Source organism: Felis catus, chromosome C1 (genome assembly GCF_018350175.1).
Source record: "Felis catus isolate Fca126 chromosome C1, F.catus_Fca126_mat1.0, whole genome shotgun sequence".
Lineage (NCBI taxonomy): Eukaryota > Metazoa > Chordata > Mammalia > Carnivora > Felidae > Felis > Felis catus.
In genome coordinates this window covers 15051949-15079566 of record NC_058375.1, presented here as the reverse complement: position 1 = coordinate 15079566, position 27618 = coordinate 15051949, and the positions used below count along the sequence as shown (strand labels likewise).

General features: G+C 51.5%; 2 protein-coding genes across 3 annotated transcripts; one reads left to right on the top strand and one right to left on the bottom strand.

Moving 5' to 3' along the window:
- Positions 1-51: 51 nt before the first annotated feature.
- On the top strand, positions 52-7703 carry DDOST (dolichyl-diphosphooligosaccharide--protein glycosyltransferase non-catalytic subunit). Its single transcript, XM_003989628.5, has 11 exons — positions 52-328; positions 538-648; positions 3863-3949; positions 4742-4845; positions 4980-5074; positions 5357-5450; positions 5716-5864; positions 6231-6378; positions 6855-6975; positions 7083-7189; positions 7281-7703. The coding sequence occupies exons 1-11, from the start codon at positions 175-177 to the stop codon at positions 7428-7430; spliced, it is 1320 nt and encodes a 439-aa protein (XP_003989677.1). The 5' UTR covers positions 52-174; the 3' UTR covers positions 7431-7703.
- PINK1 (PTEN induced kinase 1) lies at positions 1435-26726 on the bottom strand. Of its 2 annotated transcripts, none has more exons than XM_023258243.2 (8): positions 26251-26726; positions 17256-17534; positions 15562-15662; positions 12479-12661; positions 11788-11951; positions 10715-10842; positions 10183-10419; positions 1435-1896 (listed from the first exon to the last, which is right to left on the bottom strand). In XM_023258243.2, the coding sequence occupies exons 1-8, from the start codon at positions 26644-26646 to the stop codon at positions 1849-1851; spliced, it is 1536 nt and encodes a 511-aa protein (XP_023114011.1). In that variant the 5' UTR covers positions 26647-26726; the 3' UTR covers positions 1435-1848. The 2 variants fall into 2 exon arrangements, with proteins under 2 accessions (XP_023114011.1, XP_023114010.1); XM_023258242.2 differs by lacking the exon at positions 1435-1896 and adding an exon at positions 8083-9446 and having other exon boundaries at positions 26251-26725.
- Between the last annotated feature and the right edge of the window lie 892 nt (positions 26727-27618).

Below are 27618 nucleotides of genomic sequence, written 5' to 3'. Positions count from 1 at the left end.
ACTTCCGGTGGTGCTAACCCGCTCTTCTCCCGCGCAGCAGCGGCTCGGAACCCCCGGCCACAGCCTACCCGGATCGTTTCCAGATGTTACTCTAAGTCCACGAACTGCGATTGGGCAGCGTAGACGGGGCACTTCCGGTGCCCGGGTGCCTGGGTTCTCGGCAGGAAGCGCAAAATGGAGCCCGGCGCCGCGGCCCGCGCTTGGTCTCTCCTGTGGCTGCTGCTGCCCTTGCTTGGCCCGGTCTGCGCTAGCGGTCCCCGCACCTTAGTGCTGCTGGACAACCTCAACCTGCGGGAGACGCACTCGCTTTTCTTCCGAAGCCTGAAGGGTGAGACCGGGACCCGAGGGGGTGGTGGGGGACAGTCGGGTTGGAAAGGCTCCCGAGCCCGAGGGCAGCGACCACCCTCCCTCCTACTGGTTTTCCACGAGGGAGCTGCGAGCTCTGGCCTCTCGCTTGCGGGGGCGGTCGTGACCCTTGCAGTGGTGGTTTCCCCTGGCGTGCCGTCTGCCTCAGCGCCCTGTTTTCTTCTCGTCCAGACAGGGCTTTTGAACTCACGTTCAAGACCGCAGATGACCCCAGCCTGTCCCTCATTAAGTACGGGGAGTTCCTCTATGACAATCTCATCATCTTCTCCCCTTCGGTGGAAGGTAAGTGCTGCGCGTCGCTCCCAGAACTGGACTTCAAGGCCCACGATCGATCGCTTTCTTCTGGGTCTTGTGCATTTTCTGGGTCATGGCATGGGTCAGCAGCCCTGGCACTGCTGCTGCCAGGGAGGAGGAAAATGTTCACTTCTAACCTGGGCCCGGGAGGGAACATCCTTTCTTAAAGACACAGCTGAGGGTTGTGGGGTCAAGTGTTGCACAGACCATGGAACAGCAGGCCCTGCTACTCTGGGAAGGGGTTTCCCTATAAAGGGCCTGATAGAAAGATGGAGAGCCCCCCCAGCCTGGGTTGGCCTGTGTGGATAGGGGAAGTGGCATGCTATTAATATAGTTTGCCTACAGAAGCCTCCTGATGGTTGATTCTATGAATTCAGAAGGATTCAGTTTCAGAGTTGGAAAAGAACATGAGCCATACCCCGTATTTGAGGCTGGCTGGGTATGTGCAGGGCCTAGTGGAGGGCTGGTTGTGGAACAGAATGCATATCATCACTGGATTATCCAACTGATATTTCGGTGTTCCTGTGACAGCCTACAAGTTGTGCTCAGATGGATGGGGATGTCAGGAGAAGGAAGGAAGCTGTGGGTCAGACAGGTGGGGGAGAGGCTGAGCTAGGCTCTCGCTTTGGGAAGGTCAGAGAGCCTAAACAGTGTTTCTCAAATCTTAGTCATTTCCGTACCGCCTTCCTGATTTTTACTGTATTCCATATCACCTGTTAATAATTACCTAACGCTTTCTTTAGATTGATCCCTTAAAAAAAGAAAAAAACAACAGACTGTAACATCATTTAAAAAGGAAGCTAGTAGTGAACTCAATATCACTACTAAAAATGGAAAGCCAGGATCCTTACCTTTCAGTGGAAGGAACTATAAAGGCAATTAGCAAATGTTAAAGAAGTGTTAAGATCAGTATCAAACTAAGATATTCTCTTTGATGGAGCAAGCTTAGAAAACCGTTGGAAAGGCAAGAAGTCTCTCTGAGATTTAGTGTTGTTTAAAGCCCTGCCCCACATCAGGGTAAGCCCCACAGGCTTACGTGTGCTGGTGGAGGCAGGGGGGTTCAGTGTAAGAGTTTGGCCCTGGCTCTGAGGGCCCTTCTGTGGTACTGTGATCTCCGTTAGTCCTCTCGGGTGTGAGAACTCTGGCGTCCTTCTCCGTGTATCCCTGGGTTCCTCGCCAGCTCGGGGATTAGGAGGCTCTCAAGTCACATGCAGTGATGGTCACGGAAGAATGATCCTGAAAAAACAGGGTTCTATTTTATAGATGGGCACATGAGCTCAGGAAGGCAGAATTGCCTAGATTCAAGCCCAGGTATCTCTGTCTTACAGTCTGGGTTCTTTCCTCTTTAGAAGGATTTCTCAACGGTAGCACTTCTTGACATTTTGGACTGGATAATTCTTTGTAGTAGGGGGCTGTCTTGTGCACTGTCAGATGCTTAGCAGCATCTCCAGACATGGCCCTTCAGGGCAGAATTGCCCCTGGTTGGGAACCACTGTCTACCGTATTCCACCAGGAGCTGCTTTTGAAATTGTCTAAGACTCTGCCTGGCCTCTCTGTAGGCCTCTCTGTGGGTGGGTGATGGCTTTCTGGATGTAGGTAAAGTCCCCAGATACAAGATGTTCTGTCTGTGCCTGAAGGTGAGGGAAGTTGCTTTTTTGTCTTTCTCTCAAAATCACCTCTCAGAAAAGAGGGCCGTTCTCACAGTTGCATCTTCACAAAGTCCTATTACGGACTCATTTCCGACTGCCTAAGGGGTGTGTAATGGACAGACTTCCCTATCCAGTCTCCGCACATGGACCTTCCATCCTTCCAGTTGCTTGGGCCAGAGATCTTGGGGTTGTCCTTAGCACCCCTCTCTCTCTCACCCCATATCCGGCCTGTCACAGGCCCTGCTGACTGTGCCTTCAGGAGTGTCAGCCCACCCTGTCTCCCACCTCCCTTGCCCCTTCTTCCCCCCTCCCTTTTTCTCTTCCCTCCCTCCCCCCCCCCCCCCCCCGTTCCTCACTGCCCCGATTATCACAGTGGCCTTCTGATCCACTGCTGTGCTTCCACCCTAGTCCCCTGTACCCGATTCTCCACCCAGCTGCCAGAATTGTTCTTTAAAACTGTAAATCAGGGCATGTTGGGGTCGTGCTCAAAACCTCCAGCAGCTCCTCTTTATGGCCAACCTCACGGGGCCTGTAAAGCCCCGTGAGCTGCCCCTCCTGCTTCAGCCTGGCCACGTGTGCTTTTGCTCCCCCCTCCCTACTCCGGCTCGGCCACACTGGGCTCCTTGCTGGGACAGGCTCACCTGCCTTGGGGAACTCGTACCTGTCATCCTTAACGCCCCCCGTGCTGCCTGGGTCACTCTCACACCTCAAATGCTACTTGCCCAGGTCTTCCCTGACCGACCTTTATATAATAGCTCCCCCCTCCCGCCTTTGTCCCTTTTTTGCCTTCTCTGCATGCACTACATGAATTCCTGAGCATTCTCTCCATTACTTTATGTTGAACCTCAGGGTGTACTTTGGGGAAGACTCTTGGTCCAGTTCTGGATGCTTGTGATAGTCACCTGACCGGACTGACTGACAAAACAAAGATCATCTCATAAGTACAAATGTTGGAAGTTGAGCCTTTTTGGTGATCGCTTTAATAAAAGCAGTCTACAAACTGGTTCTGTCTCTCATGGATCTAAATCTGTAGGGTTAACAGGAAAAAACCGTGCGTGTTGGCGAATGAGTACTTGTGACCGTGTCATCCTCAGACCCAGGGGCGCTCTGTCTCAGACAGTTGAGACAGAAGTGAGATTGATGGGCTCTGGAAAACTGTGTTAGCCCAAAGTGACTCTGGCGAAGACAGAGATACTCATGTGAAAGGTGCAGGTGAGGAGTTTGAATGAAGTTGTATCATGAAATGTAGCTGAGAAAACGCGGCACTTCTAAACATATATTTTGAACGTGACTCAGTGTATGTAACTTGACATCTATAATTGGTAGGTGTTTGACTATATCGTCCATACTTCTGTAAGGTAAAAGTTTATGAATTCAAGTTGTTACTGTTGGATCTTCACTTTGGGAAGACGGGCATCTGTGGTAAATGTCCCTCTCGTTCTGGGCCTCCAGAGGGCTGTTCTGGGATGGACTGTGGCTGGTCTGTGGGCCACTCTCCCCCGCCCAAATGTCAGAGGAGCCGCCTGGGTCACCGAGTCTGGTGCTTCTTTCAGATTTCGGAGGCAACATCAACGTGGAGACCATCAGTACCTTTATTGACGGTGGAGGCAGTGTCCTGGTAGCTGCCAGCTCAGACATTGGTAAGTCTGACCTGCGAAGGTCTGGTGCTTTCCAGCCTTTCTCCAGGAAGCTTGGCAAGCTTTACAAATGGAAGTTGCCAGATTGGTGTTCACTGGGTGGGCCTGGTCAGGGAGCGAGGGAAGTACAGAGCCATTCACCTCCTGTCACCAGGACCAGGGAGATGTGGGGCCTTTTATGGGCTGGGAACCCTGTTTTTTCCCAGTTTGGTTTTTTCCCTTTGTTTTTGTTTGTGTTGGTGGGCCTTCCCTTACAGAAAGAAAAGATGGGGCTGGCTACTTGGGCAGAACCCAGAGTAATTTGACAGATTGTTTTTTTGTTGTTGTTCCCTATTTTGGAAATTTTCAAACATACGTGGAAGTAGGGAGAGAGCAGTATTCTGGAGCCTGCACGCGTATCCCGCAGCTTTGGTTGGTGTCAGCACCCGGCCAGTCTCATTTTGTTTTTCCCAGTGTTGACAGACTGGGGTGATGAGGAGGAGAAGTCCCGTGAAGCCAGGCTCATTCAGGTCAAGTCTGCCTGGGGTTATGACTTTGCCTCAATGGGGGGTTTTGTGTATTTGTGGGCAGAGGACCAGGTGGTTCTCCATGTTACTGATTCAGGTTCTGACCCCTGGAGGCAGAAAACCGTGCTATTGTCCAGCTGTCCAGTTGGGGCTGAGCACGGCCTAGGGAAGTGGCAGGGCCTAAGGGTGACTGGGAGAGGGTGAGTCACCAGGAGGCCAGGGAAGCGACACTGCTTGGCCCAGGGCCCACCTGTAAGGGTTAAACCAGGCATTTCTTGGGTCTTTGCAGGTGACCCTCTTCGAGAGCTGGGTAGTGAGTGTGGGATCGAGTTCGACGAGGAGAAAACAGCCGTCATTGACCATCACAACTACGACATCTCAGACCTTGGCCAGGTAGTCGGGCCCGTTACCTTCCAGGTTTGGGGCCCTTCCACCAGGGCTCAGCCTGGAAACCGAGGGGGAGTAGGAAGGGAGTCCCTGGCGTGGAGGCGCCTTTTCCTGACCCCCATCTCCCTCTGTTGCCGCAGCACACGCTCATTGTGGCCGACCCCGAGAACCTGCTGAAGGCCCCAACCATTGTTGGGAGATCATCTCTGAACCCCATCCTCTTTCGAGGTGTTGGGTGAGTGAGCAGGCCCAGGGCGCTAGAAACCTGGGGAGGATGGGAAACTAACCCACCCTTGATGGTTTAGGGGGTTCTATCCCTGGAGGAGAGGGGAGCGATTAATTTAGGACACTCAGAGTCAGACTTCGTTGTCGCAGCAAGAGGAGAGCTAGCGGCGTAGCAGGCGTGCGACTGCTGAGAAAGCAGGACTCGTCCCTGTGAAGAAGTGACCCTTCGGGACCCAGGTCCTTGAGCTCAGTTCTCAGGGTCCCTGTGGGGTGTCCTCCTTTCCTTCTGTAGGATGGTGGCCGATCCTGACAATCCTTTGGTGTTGGACATCCTGACGGGCTCCTCCACGTCTTACTCCTTCTTCCCGGATAAACCTATCACCCAGGTGAGGGGCCGTTGCAGCCTTGAGGCCTCCGGGCCCCCGGCCCAGCGGCGAGGCCCTTTACGTGAAGACGAGCAGGAGTAAGAGGAGAGCACACGGGGCGGAGGCTGGTGAAGGAGAGGTTGCTGGGAGCAGGAAGGGGCAGAGGCGCCGGGGCCTCCCGTGCCGCCCTCAGGTTGATGTCGGCCTGCTGTCCTCTTGCCCCAGAGCCCCAGCTGCCTGTCCTTTCCCCGGGCTCTCCTGGATGACAGCCCTCTGTTGTTCCCAGTACCCCCACGCGGTGGGGAAGAACACCCTGCTCATTGCCGGGCTCCAGGCCAGGAACAACGCCCGGGTCGTCTTCAGCGGCTCCCTGGACTTCTTCAGCGACGCCTTCTTCAACTCGGCGGTGCAGAAGGCTGCGCCCGGCTCCCAGAGGTGGGTGCTGGCGGGCTCGGGGGCGTGTGGTCTGGTGCTGGGGAGGAAGGAGCCTTCCAGCTGGAAGCGTCGGAGGCCAGGTGTCTTTGGGTTGAAGACTTCGTTGCTGTGTTGGTACCCTAGACTTTTCAAGGTGGCAGCGGCTTACCCGGAGATGTTTCAGCGAGTGTGTCTGTTGTGAAGGTGACCCCACAGCAATACCACCTGATCTCTTTTCTCCGTTCCTTGGAGCAGGATACCTAGATACGTATGGTCTCCAGGCAGAAGCTAGTTTCAGGCAGTTTGTCTCCATGGATCGTGACTGTCAGGCATCGCTGCAAAGAAGTCGGTTCTGGGCCCCTAGCCTCCTGTTTGCCCCTTCTGCAGGTATTCCCAGACGGGCAACTACGAGCTAGCTGTGGCCCTCTCCCGCTGGGTGTTCAAGGAGGAGGGTGTCCTCCGTGTGGGGCCCGTGTCCCACCATCGGGTGGGTGAGACCGCCCCACCCAACGCCTACACCGTCACCGACCTAGTGGTAAGAGCATCTTGGAGCAGGAGGGACCCCTGTGGTTTGGGCCAGGTTGCTTTAGCTCAGAAGCGTTTATTGAATATTTAGTGGCCTAAATAAGGACGAATAAATTCATCTTTACTCCTAAGAAAGTGTAGGTGCAGAGGGCTCGGTGCACAAGCCAGTGTCTAAAGAGGCGTGAAGAGGTGTGGGTTTGTCGTGGAGGTGTAGAAGCGGGAGGGCTCTGCTGCTGCGTTCTGCTGGTTGGGGGGAGAGGGGTGGAGACTGCAGCGAAGGTGGCGGCAGGGCTCCCTGACGGTGCCCGGCCTGTCCACGAGTGGGGCAGTCTGGGTGCAGACGTTGGTGGTCCAGGGCCGAGGCGGAGAGGGGCGTTAGCGGGCTGGGGAGTGGGGGCTCGCCCGGGGGTTCCTGCCGGGTCCACGAGGGACTCGGTGCTGCTCCGAGGGTGGTGACTCCCCCGGCCGACCGGCCTGTCGTCTCAGGAGTACAGCATCGTGATTGAGCAGCTCTCAAATGGCAGATGGGTCCCCTTTGATGGTGATGACATCCAGCTAGAGTTTGTCCGCATCGATCCTTTCGTGAGGACCTTCTTGAAGAAGAAAGGCAAGTAATGCTCTCACGAGGGACAGCGGCAGGACGACAGTCCCGCGGTGCTCGCTCTTGTGAGGCTGACGGAGACACCCCTCTGGTGGTCTCGGCTCCCCCCACAGGTGGCAAATACAGCGTCCAGTTCAAGTTGCCCGATGTGTATGGAGTGTTCCAGTTTAAAGTGGATTACAACCGGCTAGGCTACACGCACTTGCACTCTTCCACTCAGGTGAGCCAAAGTCACGGTCCCCTTTTTGGCCGGAGTGGGCCTCGCCTGGGCTGCTGAGTGGCCGGGGCCTGTCCCCTCTGTCGTGTTGCAGGTGTCGGTGAGGCCGCTCCAACACACGCAGTACGAGCGCTTCATCCCCTCGGCCTACCCGTACTACGCCAGCGCCTTCTCCATGATGCTGGGGCTCTTTATCTTCAGCACGGTCTTCTTGCACATGAAGGAGAAAGAGAAGTCCGACTGAGGCGGCCGAGCCCTGGGACTCCTCAAAACATGCAGATGGGGGTTACATAGGGTTGGGTTGTCTTTATGGTGGTGTGTGTGTTTCACTTGTTTGTTTTTTTAAGCTGTGGGACAGTGGCAGAGTCTCACCTCAGTGGGAGACGCAGCACTGAGTACCAGGGGGGTGGGGGTTGGGGGATGATTTTTATGTTGAGTTTTTCCACCTAATGCTAAGTGGTATTTTCCATGTGTGGTCACTCTCATTTCTAAGATAAAAAGAAACCTTGCCCTCCAACTTGATGTGGCTCCCGTGTGCTTTGCTGTGGTGGGGATGCTGTTCAGCCACGAGACACAAAATAGTAAGTGGCCTCTAAGTGTCGCCAACCGTATTTTCCTTAAGTGTGAAATCACGACACTTCCTCACTTCTCGGGGGAGAAGAGAAGGTTAATAACGCACTGAGGCCGGTGGGGAAATTGGGGTAACAGTGCTTAATAGAATTACAGAATTGCTTCTTTGAAAGGAACTAAAACATACGTTCACCTTGCTTTAGGCAGTAGCTGTAGTCCTAAAAAGCAGGTGTAAAATCGCGTGAAATCCCTTCCTCATTGTTTTTATTATGGTGTAAAGATCACTCTGAAAGCCACGTATTCAATTCAAAGCAAATAACGTCTTCTGCAGTTGAAAACGTGCATTTAATTCTTCACGATTTCTATAAGAAATGCTGGTCAAAAGGCAGATTAGCAATAAAACACTACACGGTTAACTTCCATTTCTTCATTACTTCTAGCTCCACCTGACTCGATTTAGTAGCTGGAGGAGCTCAGTGGAAATGCTTCCGCAGACACGCCCCAGAGCTTTCCAGAATGCTTGACTGACGTGCAGAGGCTTCCTACTTCTCAGGCCTCACTGGATGTTTTCATTCTGACACCCGAATATACCGACCCGGGCAGATGTCTGCCTTAGCTCAGGAAGCACACAGGCTGATTCATGGCTGCCACTTTCAAACAAGCCGCAGTCCCTTCCTGGAGTCATGCTCTGCTACCAACAGGCACGGCCTTGCTGGGCCCTCTGGAAGGTGAGGGGGGAGGCACACGTCTGGGCCTCACTCAGCCTCACCTCCAGACCTAACAGACCAGCTCAGCCACCGGCTTCGCAGGGGTCTGTGAGGGCTTTTGGTCAGCAGGTAACACCTCACTCCTCCTCATTTGCTGCAGAGAATGCATGCCTCTGGCTGTGTGCTCCGGTCTTCTCACCTTCTATTAGCATTTACACACAAGGGGCCTTGTGATTAATCAGGGTGTCTTTTTAGAATTAGGCCTTTTGAATTCATCTAGACCAGGGGTTGGCAAACTCTGACTTGTGGGCCAGTCTGGCCTGCTGCCTGTTTTTCGGGTTTTCAAATAGTTGGAAAAAATTAAAATATTAGTTACCCGTGAAATTCAAATTTCGGTGTATTTACTATTTAAGACTGCTTCTGCGCTACGAGACAGTCCGTTTGCCAGCTCCTGGACGCTGCCCGTGAGAACGTCAGACCACACAGGTTACGTGAGGCACCTAGGATGGCACGGCTAGGGTGAGTTAGTAGCTACGGACTGAACTTTGACGTGAGCTAGCTGTTCCTTCCATTTGCCAAACCAGAGGCCTTCTCCGGGGCTGACCAGCCCTCCCTACGCCATCTGTTCTGCTCCCGCCCTCACTCCTGGGAGCTCTGCCCATTCACAGACCATCACCACACGGATGCTGCTAAGTTCTTTTAGTAATTCAGCTACAGCAGGGCCCTTATGGGGCTGCTCTCCAGGAGCAGAGGAGCAGGGCTGCCTGGCACAGCGTTTCATACTCCAGGTTGGCCAGAAACAACATCTTCATCTTTGTCTCCACGCAGCTCTTCTCCGTGAGCCTGTTGGCCAGTAAAGTGGCAGCGGACTGTTGGAGGAGCCAGCCGACCATCTTGTCTAGTTTCAGATTCTTCAGGGCCAGGGTGTGTTCCCCCCAGAGGCTTAAATGAAGCACATTAGCAGCCACTCGGGCAGACGGTCTCTGCAACAGGCAGGGAAGCGGAAGCTTAGAACATGTGGCTGGCAAAGCATGTGGCCCCAGACCCGATCCGTTAATGAATCCTCATTTCAGGGTCTCCCCTTCTCCGGCCCCAAATTCTTGTCCACCCCTATGTCTCTCCTTCCCACAACACCCTTCGCTCCCCTGACACACGCTGGCTGCTCGCCCTCCATGCTGCAGGCTTTTCCAGGTGCACAAAGGTGCCACAGGCCACACGTGTCGTGGAAATAGTCTTCCCGTCAAGGAAGGGCCACGAGCCGCCTTAGACCTCTCCTCACTTAGTAACTGGTGGCACTGAGCACATGCTGTGCGGTGGCAGGGAGGCGGGAGGACAGGGGTTTGAACCGTGTCTGCCTCTGTGCTCTTCCCTAGGCATGCCGCCTGGCCTGGGCCTGGGCAGGTCCAGATCTGCTCTTGGGCGAGGCCTCACCTCGGTTTCATTAGATGTCGGCTGTTCCTAGAAGCTACAACTCTGTTAAACACTTCTTAAAAATGCATCTTCTTCCCTCTAAGTAACTGAAGCCACTGAAGCCAAGACAAGTTGCGTTGCTGGAACTGTAAGCTGGTGGCTACTCCTATTTATACTAAAGTGTGTTCTCCTGTACAAACTTGGTTAGGACAGAGGAGCTATCGGTGACTCTAGTCTTGCCCAAACCTGGTCTTTACTCTGGAACATGAACTTTCACACAACTCCTGCAAGACCTGGGGACAGCCTCACCTTGCTGGCCTCTCGCTGGAGCAGTGACCTCACCAACCGTCTTGCTTCTAGAGGCACCGACTTGGGCAGTGCGGGCAGCTGAGCCTCCTGGTAACTGCGGCTTTCAAGGTGGGCCCTGCCCTGGCCGTAAAAGGGATTAGAGAGCCCGAAGATTTCGTAGGCGAGTGCACCCACTGCCCAGGCATCGGCTTTGCCGTAGTCAATCACTGCTCTGGGGCCCGGGCAGGCTGTGGACACCTGTTAGGAAAGCAATGAGTGAGCTTCACGCTGCTGGCACCTAGAACGCATTCACGTTCCGGCACGGCATCCGACTCCTGGGCTGATCGGAACTCTGTCCCAAGAACCCAGAATTTGAGCTGTGGCTAGGACCCACGAGAATCTACTCAGGTTGCAGGGGACTTGTGCCAAATTAAGGGTCAGAAAAGATGGAGGTGTTGAGTAAATAATGAGGAAGTCAGTCTTGTCCTCTCAGTGGAAGCACGGTGGAGAAGTATGTTTGCTGATGGCACAAGACCTGCTCGGCGGGACTCACCTCAGGAGCCATCAGGCAGCCGTTTCCGCCCCGGTCCACATACCAGCTGGTGAAAGGCAGCTGCAGGCCAATGCGCTCATCAGCCAGGCAGCAACCAAAATCTGTGATCACCAACCAGGGGCAGCCATCTGGGGAAGGGACAGGCAGAGGTAAGTGACTGGCCCCTCCGAGAGGCCTTCCTATGATCCCTACCACGGCCACCATCAAGACATGGGTGAGAGAGGTTTACAAGGACTCCATGTTGGTCCAGGAGCGCAGGCTGGCCAGGCCTGGATGGCTACCCTGTCCCCAGAGAGCTCAATGGGAGGGCCAGCTAAGTGGGCACGGAAATGCCTCCAGGAAATCAAAGCCCCCAAACAAAGAACTGAATAAAAGCTTGGCTCAATCTAAGCAAGTAATCGGAGCTAGCCCAGGACTGAAGGAGCTGCTCATGGTTTACTCAGCAGATGGTGCTGGGCTCAGATGATCTCTAAGAGCTCTTACCAGCCCAAGAATCTGATCTGAACTTGAAACCCCAAATCCAAACCCAAGAAACCGGTCCATTAGGATTTAGTTGTCTGTAAAAGTATTCACGCAGACTTCCTTTAAAAACCTAGTTCCTCTAGCAATTTAATTGCCTCTTATTTTCAATCTAGTTCAAAGCTTAGCAGACATACAAATCTCCTTTAAAACAGCCCAGGTAAGGGGCCATCTAGCCTCTACTTCAGTGCCTCCAGCGTGGGGAACTCGGGATCCCCAGGGGCACTGGGCTTATCTCTGGACAGCTCTCACTGTCTGAAAATGCTTTTTTCTACTGAGCTGCAGTCTACCTCTCTTTTACTTTAAGAGAACTTCTGCCACCGAGTCTTGTGTTCTGTAAGTGGGCCACAGAAAGGAATCATTCCACAAGCCGTACAAAGAGAACAAAGGCCTCCATTTTGAAGGAGAGATTGCTCCCCTCTTGTGCACGGAGTGAAATTAAGACAACGTGTAACAGAACATACAAAGTCAAAAAGGACCTGAAGGGTCCTTAAATGTTTGCAGACGTGAGTCTGGTGCGCCCCGGATGGCTGTGAGGTAGGGCAGGGACCCACCTGCGTCCAGCTCCACGAGAATGTTGTCAGATTTCAAGTCTCTGTGCGCGACGCCCTGTTGAACCAGATGATCCACCCCCTCCAGGAGCTGCAGGATCATCACGGTGGCGAGGCGGGGGCTCGGGGTGTTCATACGAAGGTACTGGCGCAGGGTGCAGGGGTAGCTGGTGGAGAGGGTGACAGGGCCTCTGGCTATCACACATCATTGGTCCCCAGCATCTTACTTACGATTAGGATGACGATGCTTCCTCATTGTGGAGTTTCTTAATCTTTTCTCCCTCAAGTATCCTTTCTGTTCCCACCCATTACCCTGAATTAGGAAGTGAGAGCTCGGGCCCCATGTGATGAAAGTAATGGAGCAGACACTCTTTACTTAAAATGTCCATTACAGCAATGCCAGTAGGTACAGAGAGCAAGGAGAGAGGACTTTCTGTGTTAAACAAGACACACACAACTGGTAGGGCAAGCCGTAGAGAAGGAGCAAGAATCAAATGTACTAAAAACACTAGGTGAAAACTATGTTCTAAGTGAAGACGAAGTTCTATTTTCATGAAAAATCATCCTAAAGGGACGCTGCTCTCTAGGGCAGTCTGCCCTCACCGTGGCCTTGCCCTACAGAAGGACGAGGTGCCTCCTCCCTGCCACCCCGGGGGCTGCAGGTGCACAGGGCCAGGGGCCGCCTCCTACTTACTTCTTCATAACGAGGAAGAGCGTCCGCCCGTGGCCCAGGCCTTCGGGGTGAAGACGTGGCGGCAGCACATCAGGGTAGTCGACCAGGGCCCCTGGCAGCAGTGGTACAGAAGAGGTGAAGGCACGGAAGACCCGGATGATGTTGGGGTGAGGGGCCAGTTGCTTGGGACTTCCCTTGGACTTTCTAGTTCAGCCAAATGAGACCAACGGAAAGATAATTATACCACGATAAATACTGACATTTAATCACCCATTTTAATCAAACACTTAGTACAGATCTGCTTTGTGTCAGGTGCAGAGCCTAGTGTTAGAGTGAAAAAACAAACCCATAAAGATGACTAATCACATTTGAGGACTCCGCTGGCCCATCCATCTGTCCATCCATCCATCCCATGCTGCAGAATACAGTGGTCAAGAGACTCTGGAATCTGACTCTGGTTTGAGTTCCAGGTCGGCCACTGTAAGCCCTTGGTCAGGTTACTTCTCTGCGCTCAGTCTCAACTGCCAAAGGGAATAGGGTAGTAACACACCTTGTAAGGTTGTTAATACTTACAAAGGACCCAGAATCTCTATGATCGCAAGGTGTTGTTTTTTTTTTTTTTTTTTTCAATGTTTATTTCAGAGAGAGAAGGAGACACAGAATCCAAAGCAGGCTCAAGACTCTGAGCTGTCAGCACACAGCCCGATGCAGGCCTCCAACTCGTGAACTGCGAGATCATGACCTGAGCCAGAGTCAGATGCTCAACTGACTGAGCCACCCAGACGCCCCTATGATTGCCAAGTTCTAACCCTTAACATGGAGTATGAGCTCAATAAACCTCGGTTGAATAAATGAATCGGCACAGATGCAGGTTGTAGTACAGCCATCACTTGCCTGCCCAGATCTCCTCCTCTGGGATCCCCACACCCACAGGCCTGCTGGTGCACAGTGGCCATGTTCTGGATGGTGTGAGTCGGCCTGCTATGTATCAGCCCCACCCCTCAGGCACTACTGACTGGGTGGGCACCTGACCTAAGAGCAAGGAGCCTGCAGTCACATCGGAGACCCAAACGGTTGGTGGGAAAAGGGAAGGGGGCTGGTTAGATTCTCTCTTGGAGGAACATTAATGAAAAAACATGGCGGTAATCTAGCAGTCAGCAATGGAACTGACGGTGGAAGGTGCCGGCCAAAAGTCACCCATGTGATCAAAGGCACACAGGAACAGAAGAGCTATAGGGGAAGAAAGAAGGACACCGGGTGAGAGTTCAGAGTGGAGGAGAAACCCCAAAACACAAAGACAACACTGAGGGAGCAAGATGGCCACCCCCATCCGAAGATCCGCCTCAGTTCCCGAGCTTTGTAGAGCCAGTCCACAGGTGGCCTCCTACTGCTCTCGCTCTCCAGTCCATCTGAGTGCACCCCTGCGTGCAATCAAGGGAGTTAAAGTGCTCCTAGCCTTGGGGCACCGGAGCTAGTAATAGAATCAGGAGGATCACAGTTCAGGGGGTCGTCTGTGCCACAGTGGGAAAGCTCGGCTCGGTTGCCATGGGAGCCTGGGGATGAGCGTGTCCGTGTAAGGTATGTGTGTGTGGAGACCTGGAGTGGGACAGGAGGCTGTGGGGAGGGCAGCCCAAGTACAGCTAACTGCAACGTAGGAAGACAGGCAAGGAGTGCGGTGCATTTGGAGGCGGGCCTTATGGATTCAATATGGTGGAGCACAGAGTGTAAGCGTCGGGGGGGAGAAGTGGGAGGAGCAGATCACAAAGGTCTGAGCCTGAGGTCCCTAGATGAGCAGAGGCTAGGTAGAAACAGAAGTGCTCTCAGGGACTGAGACCGTTTCTCCTGAGTCACTAATGTCTCCTGAGTCACTGATGCCATATCCATGGAATCATCCAGTGGACATTTACTGAGCTGCAAGGGTACACAGCAAACAAAACAAAAGCCCTGCCCTCAAGAGCTTCTAGGACAGCGGGAGAGAGAATAGACAGACATCTGTGATTTAAGGTCAAATGGGGATAAATGCCGTGAAGACAAATTAAAGCAGGGTAAGGGACTGGTGAGAGACAAGGACCACTTCAGATGGGAGGTCTGGGCGGCCCCTCCACCACAGAGGCATTGGTGCTCACATGAGCTACCCGACAGCATGTCAGCAGGCTGAGGTGAACACAGAAAGCCGCCTGAAGACAGCTGTACCCCTCAGAAAGCAGCAGACATGCAGACACCCACTTTTCCCTACGAAGGACTAAGGAGAGGAGGACGATACTAAGAACCCCCAGTCATGGGGAGCCTTCCAAACCATAGAAGGGGCTTTCCATGCGTCTTCTCAAGTCCTTGCGTCTACCTTCCCGTTTCTGACAGCACTGGGTCTAGAAACTAACCCTCCAGTAAGTTGCCAAACGCAGCCCCTGCTGGCGGTCCACAATCGTGAAGTGACCACACGTGTCTCTGTCACCCGCTCAGCGTCGAGCCTCACCACCGCACACCTGGCGCTTACAAAGCACGAGAAGCATGGGCTGTCGTCTACCCCTTCTCTCTGTGGAGAAGGCCTCTCTGCCTTCCCTCCTGCCCAGGTGGTGCCTCCTCATCCTTCCAAAGGCAGCACTGATGGTCGCTTCAAGAGGCCCATCCGTTCGCGCTCCCCCAGCGCCTGAGCACACACGGCCGTAGGTAGCGCTTACCTCCCCGGCCTCTGCTCCCACCTTGTCCGGCTCCTCTGTCACACACAGAACTCTTGGGGACCAAGCCCCCCACCTTTTAATCTCTTGGCATTGCCGCTGTTAGTGGAATGAGTGCTACCTCTGCTGGGGATGGAGTTCAGCGACAGGGAGGCGGCATTCCACCTGGGCATTGCTTAAGAGCAATCAGATCAACTTTCCAACATTCTGAATTCGGCATTTTTGGATGGCCTTCTCTGGGAGATCTTCAGTTGGGGTCAGATGATCTGCAATCCTCTCCAAGTGAAATTATCCAGCAACTACAAACCCATCATTCGCCGCATCATTCAGTGAGCATTTATGATCGACATGACGCCACACGGAGGACACAGGGGAGGATTCTGCTCTTGCGGAACTCACAACCAGTCCGGTGGGCAGAGGGGTGCGTACCTGTAAGTGACTGCTCCGTACTCCCCGGCCAAGGCCACTCGACTAGCTGGGACTAGCTCCTGGCTCATTGTGTTCAAGATGGCTTCACTGGAAGAGCCTGCCTGGAACACAATCATGAATTCAGGGTTACGTGGACCAGAGCAAGTCCGAGTCTTCCTTGTAATCTGGACCAGACAGCTACTGCCTAGAATTTTTTTAAAAAAATCTTAAAGTAATCTCTATACCCAACGTGGGGCTTGAACACACAACTCCAAGATCAAGAGTCACATGCTCCACAACCGAGCCAGCTCGGTGCCTCTAGAATTGGTTTTGACATTCAAGATAGGGGCAAGCCAAGCCTAGTCTCTCCTGAGAGGGAAGAGATACTGTCCCCCACCACCTCCCAGGGGGCTGCCACACCCCACCTCAATCTCCGGGCAGCTCAGGTGCCCAGGGCAGGAAGGGATGGCAAGATGGTCACGGTCAGGGATCTTTCTCACTGCCATCAATGCCTCCAGTCCCCACCAGCCTCAAAACTGGCCACTGGAACACGAAGACTCCCCCTGGCAGGCTGCCTTCAGCAGACAGACAGAGCTGGACAAACTCGCCCTGGATAAAGTGGTGCTGAATCACAGGACAGCCCTCCCCATCCCTCCAGTAGAAAGAGCCAAACTCGAGGAAAAACACCCTATTTCCTCGTTTCATTATGAATGGCACTCACGCCCTGTGGAAACTGTTAGGAACCCTACAGGAATTAAGTCTTTTAGCTTTTGTGAGCACAGTAGGTGCCATGCCCATCAGTGGAGGTTTGATGCCAACACTGGATGTTTCCCAGGCCAAGCACTTGGCTACTTGTTAGCTATTAGCCAGCTGGGAAGGGCAATAGTCTAATAACCTTCATCCCCCAGATCAAAACAAGAAACTGCGTTCATGGGGCACGTGGCTGGCTCAGTCAGTGGAGCGTGCAACTCTGGATCTCGGGGTTGTTGAATTCAAGCCCCACGTTGGATGTGAAGATTACTTGAAAATAAAATCTTTAAAAAAGAAAGAAAGAAACTGCATTCTTTAATGTCCAGCATGAGCTGTGTCCCATTCTTAGGCTTGGACGGATGCTCTGGGAAGGAGAAAGAACATGAGGTCTTAATTAATTTTCTAAACCCATCTATATAGTGAAAAGGGAAAGAAATTAGACAGAAATCTGTTTTTGTGGAGGGAAACAACTCAATTTCCCAAAGCTTTGCGTCCTTCCAGAGTTGAGGGCAGGGAGGTGACAAGCAAGCCTGTGATCTGGAGGTGAGGCTAAAGGGGGAGTCTGGAGGACAGGCGTGTGGCCTCTCCTCTCGAGTGAGGCAGGTCAGGGGAAAGAGGGAGGGTGGCGGTAAACTGCGCACCTGAATCCAGCTAATGGACCAGCACTGACAAATGAGAACCCAGGTGCTCAGGCCCTTGCCGCCCGTGTGTGGTGCACAGACCAGAAGCACGGGCATCACCAGGGACCTTGTGAGAAAGGCAGCATCTCAGCCCCGACCCCAGACCAGCTGACCAGAATCTGCCTTTTAACCCGATCCCCAGGTGATTCGCCGACTGTCACAATTTGAGGCGCCTGTACTGTGGAGACTCCGCCCGTCTACTTCCCGGTAAAGGGCACTATTGGGTCCACCAAGACTGGCGTTTTGAGAAACGCCCAACCCAAAGGCGAAAGGCCCCCTCCTCACCGAGATGTTCCACATCATCTTGATGGCTAAGGGAAAGCCAGGGGCCCGGGAAGCCGGCTCCTCTTCCTGGGGAGCGGTATCTGGGCCTCTGCCAGGAAGCCCGATGCTCCTTGCCACCTCCAGGCTCTGGGGCAGCACAGGCACGGTGGCTTCGTACACAGCTGCGCTGCAACCCTTGCCAATGGGCTGTCCTATCACATACTCCTCCAGCCGGAAGCCCTGCCAGCATCGGGTGTCCAGTGGGTCCGGGAGCAGCTTGTTTTTCTGGGTGAAAATTGCCTGTGAGGAACAAAACAGGCGCGATGAGCCAAGGTGCCTAATAAAGCTCAAGTAAAGGGAAGTCGGGGGAGTGGGGGAGAGGCAGAGCCAGGCAAGGTCTTCACCGACAGGATCAAGAGCTAATAAAAGCACAACCAAACTGGGTTTTACTGCTCATCCTGGGCTCAGGCCACCTACCTTTCTCTCCCGTTATTCGGAAGAACGTTTTCTCAAACTCTGTACCTTCGCTGCAAACAGAGACGGCCCAACACAGAACACTTGTTAGTTAAGAGGCCAAAACTTCTAAATTCTGCAGCTGGCACACCTTGCCGGTTGAGCTCCCGGCACAATCTCAGAGGCTTCTGATCTCAGAGATCACTCTCTGTCGTGCAAGGACCCTGGCAGGCAGCTGCCACTGGGTGGTTCTCGGGAGCTGTGGACGGGCAGCTCTCCTTCGGTCTTCAGAGGAATCCGAGGGTAGTGTTTGGGCAAGTCTGTGTCTGCTACTAATGCCGTCCCAAAGGGTTTTGGAGGCTTTGTACGGGCTGCCAGCCCGGCGGCCGGATCTGCCCGATTGTTCCCCCTGGGCAATCAAACAGTCTGATTTCTGGTGTCCTGGGCCGTGGCCACCGGCTACCTCCTTGGGTTCCAACACGGCTCTAATAATCCTAAACTGCCTGAAGTCTACCTCAAGTGTGCAGTTTGCAGGGCTTCAGGAGAAAGGGCAGTGTTAGGGAATGGGAAAAGGAGAAAATTGGAAACCTTAGTTTGGAGAATCATAACCAGACACTGGAGGAAATCAGAATTCACAATCCAGCCCAGTTTAAGAGGCAAACAACAAACATCCAAACACAGTTAATCTAACGTCCACAAAGGTCTGATTTTTTTTCCTAAAATCACCCCCACTTCCACCAAGGATAACCAAATTAAGACTCCAGCTTTAACAACGTTAGCCTAATTATTTCCATGAGCGCTGCAAGAGTGACTAGCCATATAGAGTTTGCCTTTTTTTTTTTTTTTAAATCTGCTTTGCTGGAACTTCTCAAAGAATTTCAGACTGAACTTTTAATAGCCTCTCAGGGCTAAGAAGCCAAGCCAATTACTTGCCATCAGACTCTGTCTGCAATACCTATAGATTTGGGTAAGTTCCTCTCTTCTTGAGGTCCCTAAAATATCCTGAGGTTCCTGCACCTGCCAGAAAATGACAAGGCTGATTTTTCCAAGGCACTTCATTGGCTCCAAAACGTCAGCCTTAGTTCCTTAAAGCTGTCTGCTCATATCTGAGTCAATGCACGTCTCCCTCAAATATGACAGTCCGGTCAAAGCCCTGATAATATAACCAATGTCTCCAAATGTGTCCTGTCCTAAGAACAGATTCTTACTGAACGTATACAAATACATACATTGCCATGAAAATATAAGAATACTCACTGAGAGTTTCCGAATCTGGAGGGATCGGGTGGGGAGAAAAAGATAAATGTATCATGTTTGTTTACAAAGGGATTATTCTACCAAATTTCTGCAAGTCATAATAGCTTAAGAGAAAAACACTTTCCTTAAATCTGGAGGAGCAAACATTAGAGAACCAGCAGCGTTTCAATCAAGAGCAATTATCTTCCTCAATTCATTCAGTCCCATGTTACTAATTCTTGCTCTGTTTGAATGGTTTTCCTGTTAGTTCCAGAAGTTCTTACTCAGTTTGGCTTTATCATCTTACTGGTACGAGAGACCCGTATTTGTCAAAAGTCCTTCCCATGAATCTCCTTAAGCTGAAACCCATCTGTAATAGCATCAGAGTAAAACAATAACTATAAATGACAGAAAACTAAAAAAATGGCCATGGTTTTTCTGTGACCAATAATTCAATAATTGGTCAATAATTGGAATTACAAATGATGACATTACCCCAGGACATATCAAAACCTTAGGAATTTTATACAGTTTCTGGAAGAGTTATAGCATCCACTCATACAATCTAAGGTTTATCCTCACTTATTTGACAGTGCTTCCCATGTAATTTGACATACCAAATAAACAAGCCTAATTAGTAAAAAAAAAAAAAAAAAAAAGATTTCATTTAGAAGTTGAATCTTGGGAAGTTGGTCAGAAATATCAGAAGGCTTTACTTACTATTTTTTTTTTTAAGTTTATTTATTTGATAGAGCGTGAGCACGAGCGGGGGAAGGACAGAGAGAGAGGGGGACAGAGAATCCCAAACAGGCTCCCAGTGTGGGGCTTGAACTCTCCAACTGTGAGATCATGACTGAGCTAAAATCCAGAGTCAGACGTGTAACTGTAACCACCTGAGCCACCCAGGCACCCCAGTATTTATGTTTGAGAGAGAGGGAGAGAGTGCATGAACTCTCGAGTGGGGGAGGGGCAGAGAGAGAGGGGGACCTGAGACTCTGAAGCAGGTGCTGATCTGTCAGTGCAAAGCCCGACGTGGGGCTCAAACCATGAGATCATGACCTGAGCCCACGTTGGATGCTCAACGAACTGAGCCACCCAGACGCCCCAGAAAACTGTCGTTTGTAACAGGAAAACCAAATTCTAATCTTATATTGATGTACTTCTGATAGCAAAACTCATTCATTCCAACAAGGCGAATTTTTGAAAAATGGTATGTAGTCCCTCCTTTGTCCCTCCCTGTCACTGCCCATGTTGACATACACTTACTGCGACGGGGCCATCCAGGGTGCTGCATGGAGCTGAGTCCTTGTGCTGGGATGTGCTGACCAGAACCCCCATCAGGAATGAAGAACCCTCAGCGGGTGGGCATGCTGCTAATGGTTCTTAGCTCTCAGGGCTCACGAGCGAGGGCGTTGACTGAAGACACCTGCCTTGTCCAGGCCATGCCCTCTTCCCAGGCGGTCTCATCTAATGGCCATTCAGTACAAGTGTATGAAAGTCCAGCCCTCTGCCCCAGTTTAGGCTGGTTCTAAAGAGGAACCCAACTTCTGGAAACTCCTCAGAGAGTCAGCTGAGGCTTCTGTTGAGGTTGTGTCACTGCTCAACCTCTGCCTGATCCTGTTCTCTCAACCAGCCTTCTCTTCCCCAGGTGTCGACCACTCCCTAAAAAACTTCTTTATGCACTCATCTCCATAATCTTAGTCCCGACCGTGCACAAAATTCCTTTCCAAAGATTTCCTTCTCACAAATCTTCTACAACTTCTTAAAATCAGGTTTTGTCCTAAGTTTTCCTTCTTTAAATAACCAGTCTCAATTCCCTTGCATACAGAATTGTTTCCCTTAATAGAAGCCAAAAAGAAACCCATGTTAGTTCTCAGTGATTATGTTTAGATTACCAAAACACTTTATAACATGAACCTATTGACTTGCAGTAAACACAGGCAGAACAAACAACAGTTGTACCTCCTACGTCTACTACTGGAAACTTTAAAAACACGTCCATTTTAATTAAACCAACAACCCTGAATTAGCTTTAATATTGAACATTTTCCCAACTCACATGAACTTAAAAGTGTTTTTCTCAGTTTTGGAATGCCTAATTCTTACAAGCACTTGCCTTTAAACCAACTACATTGACCTCTTTGTCAAATTAATTTTAGTAGCACCATCCACAGGTAGAGAAAAAAATCTCACATTTACAACACACATGGACACACATACAGATACACAAGCAGGATGCAAACAAAATCTGGGCCGCCTGGGTGGCTCAGTCAGTTGAGTGTCCGACTCTTGATTTTGGCTCAGGTCATGATCTCACGGTCGAGCTCTGAGCTGAGCATGGAGCCTGCTTGGGATATTCTCTCTGTCTGTCTGTCTGTCTCTTTCTCTCTCTCTCCTCCCACCCCCTTAAAATAAATAAGTAAACATTAAAAAAAAGATGCAAACAAAATCTTAAAGGCCCAGTTTCCAAATATATCATAATTTATGGATCCACTGATTGGTCATTTTTCTCCAGTCTAATGAATACTGTGGGAAAGCAGTGTTGCAAAGCAAGAACTGCCCAATTTTGGAGAATACAGACCAAAGGGCTGCATTCGGGGATCAAATTCACTTTCCATTTTCCGATCAGAATACGGCTGGTTTTGTCCAAAGATACCAAAAGCTGCAGCAACAAACAAACCAAATGAAGCACTGAGTGCCTCTGGGAGCACTGGTTCCTGCCCCAAAGCCAAGGCTTCGTTGTCTGACCCAAACAGCTTCCTAGTCAACTTTCAGACAAGGGGGCGCAGAGATCCACACCAAAGCCCCCTGTTTGGAGGCACCCAATGGGAAGAGGAAATGCGCTCACGTGCCCTTGCATGTCAAGTACTCACCAAGAGGCTTGTCCACCCGAAGCCGAAAACCATTTCCTCGCTGCAAAAGTTAAATTGGGTCCCCAAGGCTGGCAGTGCCCAGTTGGGGTTGGGCTCTGGGGACAGTCCCTAGGACAAAGAGCCTAGGCAGTCGCTTGGACTGGTCACCACGCTCCCAGAACCGGCTGGGGGCTGAGGAACCACAGGCAGAGAGCTCCCGTTGGCTCACAGCAAAATCAGTCACTGAGACAGTGAATGTGCAGCAAGGAAAGGGTTTTTTCAAGAGGCCACCTGAGTCTGAGACGAGAACCCAAGCCTCAAATCCAGCTATCCAGAGGAAGAGAGTCAGGGATATTTAAAGACCAGAGGAGGGGCGCCTGGGTGGCTCAGTCGGGTGAGCATCCAACTCTTGATTTTGGCTCAGGTCATGATCTCACAGTTCGTGGGATCGAGCCCCATGTCAGGCTCTGTGGTGACAGCACAGAGCCTGCTTGGGATTCTCTCTCTCCCTCTGTCCCTCCCCTGTAAGCGTGCTCTCACTCAAAGCAAATAAACATTTAAAAATAATAAAGGTGGGGCGCCTGGGTGGCGCAGTCGGTTAAGCGTCCGACTTCAGCCAGGTCACGATCTCGCGGTCCGTGAGTTCGAGCCCCGCGTCAGGCTCTGGGCTGATGGCTCAGAGCCTGGAGCCTGTTTCCGATTCTGTGTCTCCCTCTCTCTCTGCCCCTCCCCCGTTCATGCTCTGTCTCTCTCTGTCCCAAAAATAAATAAACATTGAAAAAATAATAAAGGCAAGTGGAAAAGGTCTGGGTAAAAGGTTGCTGTTGTGTTTATTAGTCCCATTAACCCTCTGGTTACCAGTTTCACATTCACACATCACTCTTCTGTTCAAACACCTAACAGCTTACTCAGCACCTTGGCTGGGTGCTTCCTATTTGTGAAAACTTTCACAGGACTCATCTGCCCACAAGCGCCTTTCATATGCCTCTCTCTGGACCTGATTCCATTGTGTTGTTCCACCTTATTTAGCCCGACTCATCCATCAAGTCCCAACTGGAGCTCCTCCCTCTTCGATAACCAGCCTGGACATCTAGCCTGCAGCAACCTGTCCTTCTGGAGGATTCCTACAACGCTTCGTATCTATAAGCTAATTCATGATAACTTTTAACTTAAGGAAGAAAGGAAGGAAGGAAAGAAGGGAAGAAGAAACATAGAAAAGAAAGACGATCTCACTGTGCCAACTGGTTTCTAAACTCCATAGAGCAGAACCGATGTTCTGTAATCTTTTTTTTTTTTTTTTTTAATTTTTTTTTTTCAACGTTTATTTATTTTTGGGACAGAGAGAGACAGAGCATGAACAGGGGAGGGGCAGAGAGAGAGGGAGACACAGAATCGGAAACAGGCTCCAGGCTCTGAGCCATCAGCCCAGAGCCCGATGCGGGGCTCGAACTCATGGACCGCGAGATCGTGACCTGGCTGAAGTCGGACGCTTAACCGACTGCGCCACCCAGGCGCCCCTGTAATCTTTTATCAACCATGGCTTTAAGAATGAGACTCACAAGAAGTTACAAAAAAACCCCCCAAAAACTACAAAGTGTCCTCTGTCCCTTCAGTTGCCTCTCATGGTGACATCTTATAAAGCAGTGATACAATATCAAAACTGGAACGTGAATGCATCTTTTAAAACCTGCATTCATTCGTGAGTGTGCAGCTCTATGCAAGTTTTATGAACAGGTGAAGTTTAAAGAATTATTGACTTGGGGCACCTGGGTGGCTCAGTCGGTTGAGCGTCCGGCTTCAGCTCAGGTCATGATCTCACGGTCCGTGAGTTCAAGCCCCGCGATGGACTCTGTGCTGACAGCTTGGAGCCTGGAGCCTGCTTCCAATTCTGTCTCTCTCTCTCTCTGCCCCTCTGCCCCTCCCCTGCTCATGTTCTGTCTCTGTCTCAAAAATAAATAAAAACACTAAAAAAAAAAAAAAAAAAGGAATGTTATATAAATGGAGTCACACAGTATATACCCCTTTGGGACCTTTTTCACTAGGCATAATATCCTTGAGGTTGTTACCTGTATCAATAGCTGATGCCTGGTTATTGCTTAATGTTCACCGTACGGCTGTACCAGAGTTTAACAATTCACCTGCCGAAGGATGTGCGGGTTGTTTTTAATATTTTGCTACTGTGAATAATGCTGCTATGACTATTTACTATTTAAATCATTTTTAAACGTACAGTTCCATGGCACTAAGCACATTCACCTGGTTGTGCCACCATCACCACCATCCATCCCCATGACTCTCTTCATCTGGCAAAACTGAAGCTCTATATACACTCAACATTAACTTCCCATCCCCTCCTCCCTCCAGTCCCTGGTAGCCACCATTCCACTTTCTGTCTCTGTGAATTGACTAAGTATTTCATATGAGTGGAATCATACAATATCTGTCCTGTTGTTGTGTGTGTTTTTTAAAGTAGGCTTCATACCCAACCAGGGGCTTGAACTCACGACCCTGAGATCAAGACCTGACACCCGGATCTTGTTGGGGGGTGGGGGGGGAGGGGCGCCTGGGTGGAAGTCGGTTGAGCATGTGAGTCTTGATTTCGGCTTACGTCATGATCCGAGGGTCGTGGGATGGAGCCCCACGTCGGGCTCCGTGCTGAGTGTGGAGACTGCTTAAGATTCTTTTTCTTTTCTTTCTTTCCCTTTCTTTCCTTTCTTTCTCTTTTCTTTGTTTTTTTTCTCTCTTTCCTTCTTTCTCTTTCCTTCCTTCCCCTCTCTCTCTCTGCTCCTCTCCCCCACAAGCACTCTCTCTCTCTAAGAGAAAAACAAAGGTCGGACTCTTGGGGTGTCTGGCTGGCTCCGTCGGTAGAGCATGTGACTCCTGATATCGGGGGTTGTAGGACTGAGCCCCACATTGGGTGTAGAGATTACTTAAAAAAAAATCTGAAAACGAAGAGTCCAACACCTAAGCGACAGAGACTCCTAGGCATCCCAACACCTATCCTTTTGTAATTGGCTTATTTCACGTAGCATAATGTTCTCAAGTTCCATGCATGTTCTACCACGCGTCAGAATTTCTTTTCAAGGCTGAATAATACTCCACTGTATTTAGATACCACACTTTGTTTATCCATTCATCCATCCATGGATATGTGGGCTGCTTCCGTCTTCCGACTATTGTGAACAACGCTGCTGTGAACATGGGTGTACAAACATCTGCTCAAGTCTCTGCTTTCAGTTCTTTTGGGCACATACCCAGAAGAGGAATTGCTGAATCAAATGAGAAATCTACTTGTAATTGTTTGGGAACTGCCATACTGTTTTCCACATCTACATCTCCTGCTGACAAGGACAGCAGCTGGGGACTAGGTCAGACATCACCTGTCACCCAAACTGGCCAGAGCTCAAACATGAGACACTCTGGTGATGGATGAGTCAGGAGAACTGGAACAAGGGCTGGAAACCAGAAAACACGGCAGACATTGCCCAGTCCTTGACCAGCTGTGTCCCTGGGCAAGTCACACTACCTTCCCTGACCTCCACCCTAAGCTGTACAATGCAGGCACTGTAGTAACGCAGTGAGTGGTTTCAAATCCCAGGAAGAAGACTGAACCCCCCTGGAAGAAATGGGAATTCGGCCAGTGGATGGCCTTCAGACTTGAACCACAACAATGGCTCTTCCTGAGTCTCCCGCCTACCTAACTACCCCACAGATTCTGGGTTTGCCAGCCTCCGGAATTGCAGAGACAACTCCTTAAAACAAATCTGTTTATAAACACATGCTGTTGGTTCTGTCTCTCTGCAGATGCCTAATACAGATTTTGGTTGAACAGAAACACAGATCTCTGAGCTATTTTAAGCATTTGAAAAGCTCAACTCCCACCCCCACCCCCACCCCATATTCAGTGGCTCCTGATAAATTTACACAGGTTAACTAAAAACTGTTAGGTCCTGTTTTCTACCGCTGTTCATAGTTTTTACTTTGGCTTCAGCTATGTCACTAACTTGGCTAAACTGTGGAGGCTTAGGTTGAAGGCACAGGCCTTGAAGAGTCAGACTTTGGGTACTGGCCTCTATTAGCTGTGTGCCTTTGAGCAAGTTACTCCACCTCTCTGAGTACTTTTCCCCATCCATAAACTGAGGATGACAGCTACCTCAGGAACAGAAGTGCTATGATTTAACTGTCATTACATTTTAGAAAATTAAACACAGAGCCATTAGCCCTGGTGCAGCGGGAGCTACAATTAGCAGCATAACGACGAAAAGGTGCTGTTTGAGGAAGGCAAAATGTGAGGTGCTGGCTCCATATCAGGAGATCAGTATCACCGCAAATGAACCTTCACTGGTCATTTCCAACGAATTTCCAGCTCTGACAGAGGTAGAGCTCGACCCACCGCGGCCCCAGGCAGCAGGTGATCCCAGCCCCGCCCCTCGCCCCGCCCCCCCACATTAGCCCCGCCCCCGGCCGGCGCCCACCTGGATCTCCTGACAGGCCGACGCCGCCCGCCGGCCCTCCGCCTGCTTCTCCTCGATGAGGCCCAGGCCCAGACCGAAGGCCAGAAACACGGCCCGGCCGCAAGGGCCCGCGCCACCCCGGGCCCGCACCGCGAACTGCCGCTGGAGCCGCGCCGCCAGCCCGACCACCGACTGGCGGAAGAAGCGGTAGCGGTCGGGCAGCCCGAGCCCGAGCCTGCGCGGCTCCGCGCCGGGTCCCGCGGTCTGACCCCGGCGTTCTCCGCGGCCCCATCCCGCCGCGGGGCCCGGCCGCTCGGGCCGTCCCCAGCCATAGGCCGGGCCAGGCTTGGCCGTGAAACGCAGCAGTAGCGCTCGACCCAGCTGTAGGCCCCGGCCCAGCGCCTGTCGCACCGCCATGGCGGCACCGCGACCCGGTCCCCCAGCCGCAGGCCTCCGGGACGCCGCGCACCACAACAAACTTCAGGGACGGCGCCTCTACGCAGGCGCAGGCGCCGAGGGGCGGGGCGGGGCGGGGCGGGGCCGCCGCTCTAGCGGTTTCCCGGCTGGGCGCGAGAGGGCGCCGTGTGCGCACCTGCGCGACGGGTAGTTTCTCGCTCTTGCGCACTTTGAACCCGGCGTGGAGGGATTAAGCGTTAGGGAAATTCTGAGTGTGAACATCGCTGGTCCTGGGCCAAATCGAGAAACTGATAAAGGAAACTAATATTTATTGACTATCACCCGCTGCGCCAGACTCTTTACGTCTGTTAATTTTCGCACAAAGATAAGAATGTCATTTTTACAGATAAGGAAACAGGCATTGAAAGGGCCGTGACTGGGACACCTGGGTGGCTCAGTCGTTGAGTGTCCGACGTCAGCTTAGGTCATGATCTCACAGTTTGTGAGTTGGAGCTGGCGTCAGGCTCTGTGCTGGGCGCCTGGAGCCTGCTTCGGATACTGTGCCTCCCTCTCTCTCTGTTCCTCTTCCACTCGTGTTCTGTCTCTCTCTCTCTCTCAAAAGTAAATAAAACATTAAAAAAAAAAATAAGAAAGAAAGGGCAGTGACTGAGGTCCCATTCGTTGTCAGAGCTGAGATTAAAGTTCATGTTGCCCTGATTCTTGGGTCCTTGCCCACCCCACCACTCATGCCCTTAGGCTCCTCTCTACAAGCCCACAGTCCTGGTAGCTTCCTAGGACTCTCCAAGAGAATTCCCACCCAAAGGCTACATTTTTCAGATGAGTAAACTGAGGCCCCAAGACATGGAACAATTTGCCCAAAGTCACAGTGGCAGAGTCCTGTTCCCCAAACCCACTGTTAGGAATGGCTGATAAAGGGATTTGTTCTGAGTGACTTTTTTTCTTTCCTTTTCTTGGCTTTTTTTAATGGGAAAT

Bases quoted from the DNA above. Each gene is read 5' to 3' on its own strand.
- DDOST (XM_003989628.5), top strand. From the start codon at position 175: ATGGAGCCCGGCGCCGCGGCCCGCGCTTGGTCTCTCCTGTGGCTGCTG. The intron at 4,846-4,979 runs GTAGTCGGGCCC...CTGTTGCCGCAG, and splicing joins ACATCTCAGACCTTGGCCAG to CACACGCTCATTGTGGCCGA. The intron at 6,379-6,854 runs GTAAGAGCATCT...CTGTCGTCTCAG, and splicing joins ACACCGTCACCGACCTAGTG to GAGTACAGCATCGTGATTGA.
- PINK1 (XM_023258242.2), bottom strand. From the start codon at position 26,646: ATGGCGGTGCGACAGGCGCTGGGCCGGGGCCTACAGCTGGGTCGAGCG. The intron at 15,663-17,255 runs GTGAGGAGGGGG...ATTGTGTTCCAG, and splicing joins AGATGATGTGGAACATCTCG to GCAGGCTCTTCCAGTGAAGC. The intron at 10,420-10,714 runs GTGAGTCCCGCC...CTTTCCTAACAG, and splicing joins GCTGCCTGATGGCTCCTGAG to GTGTCCACAGCCTGCCCGGG.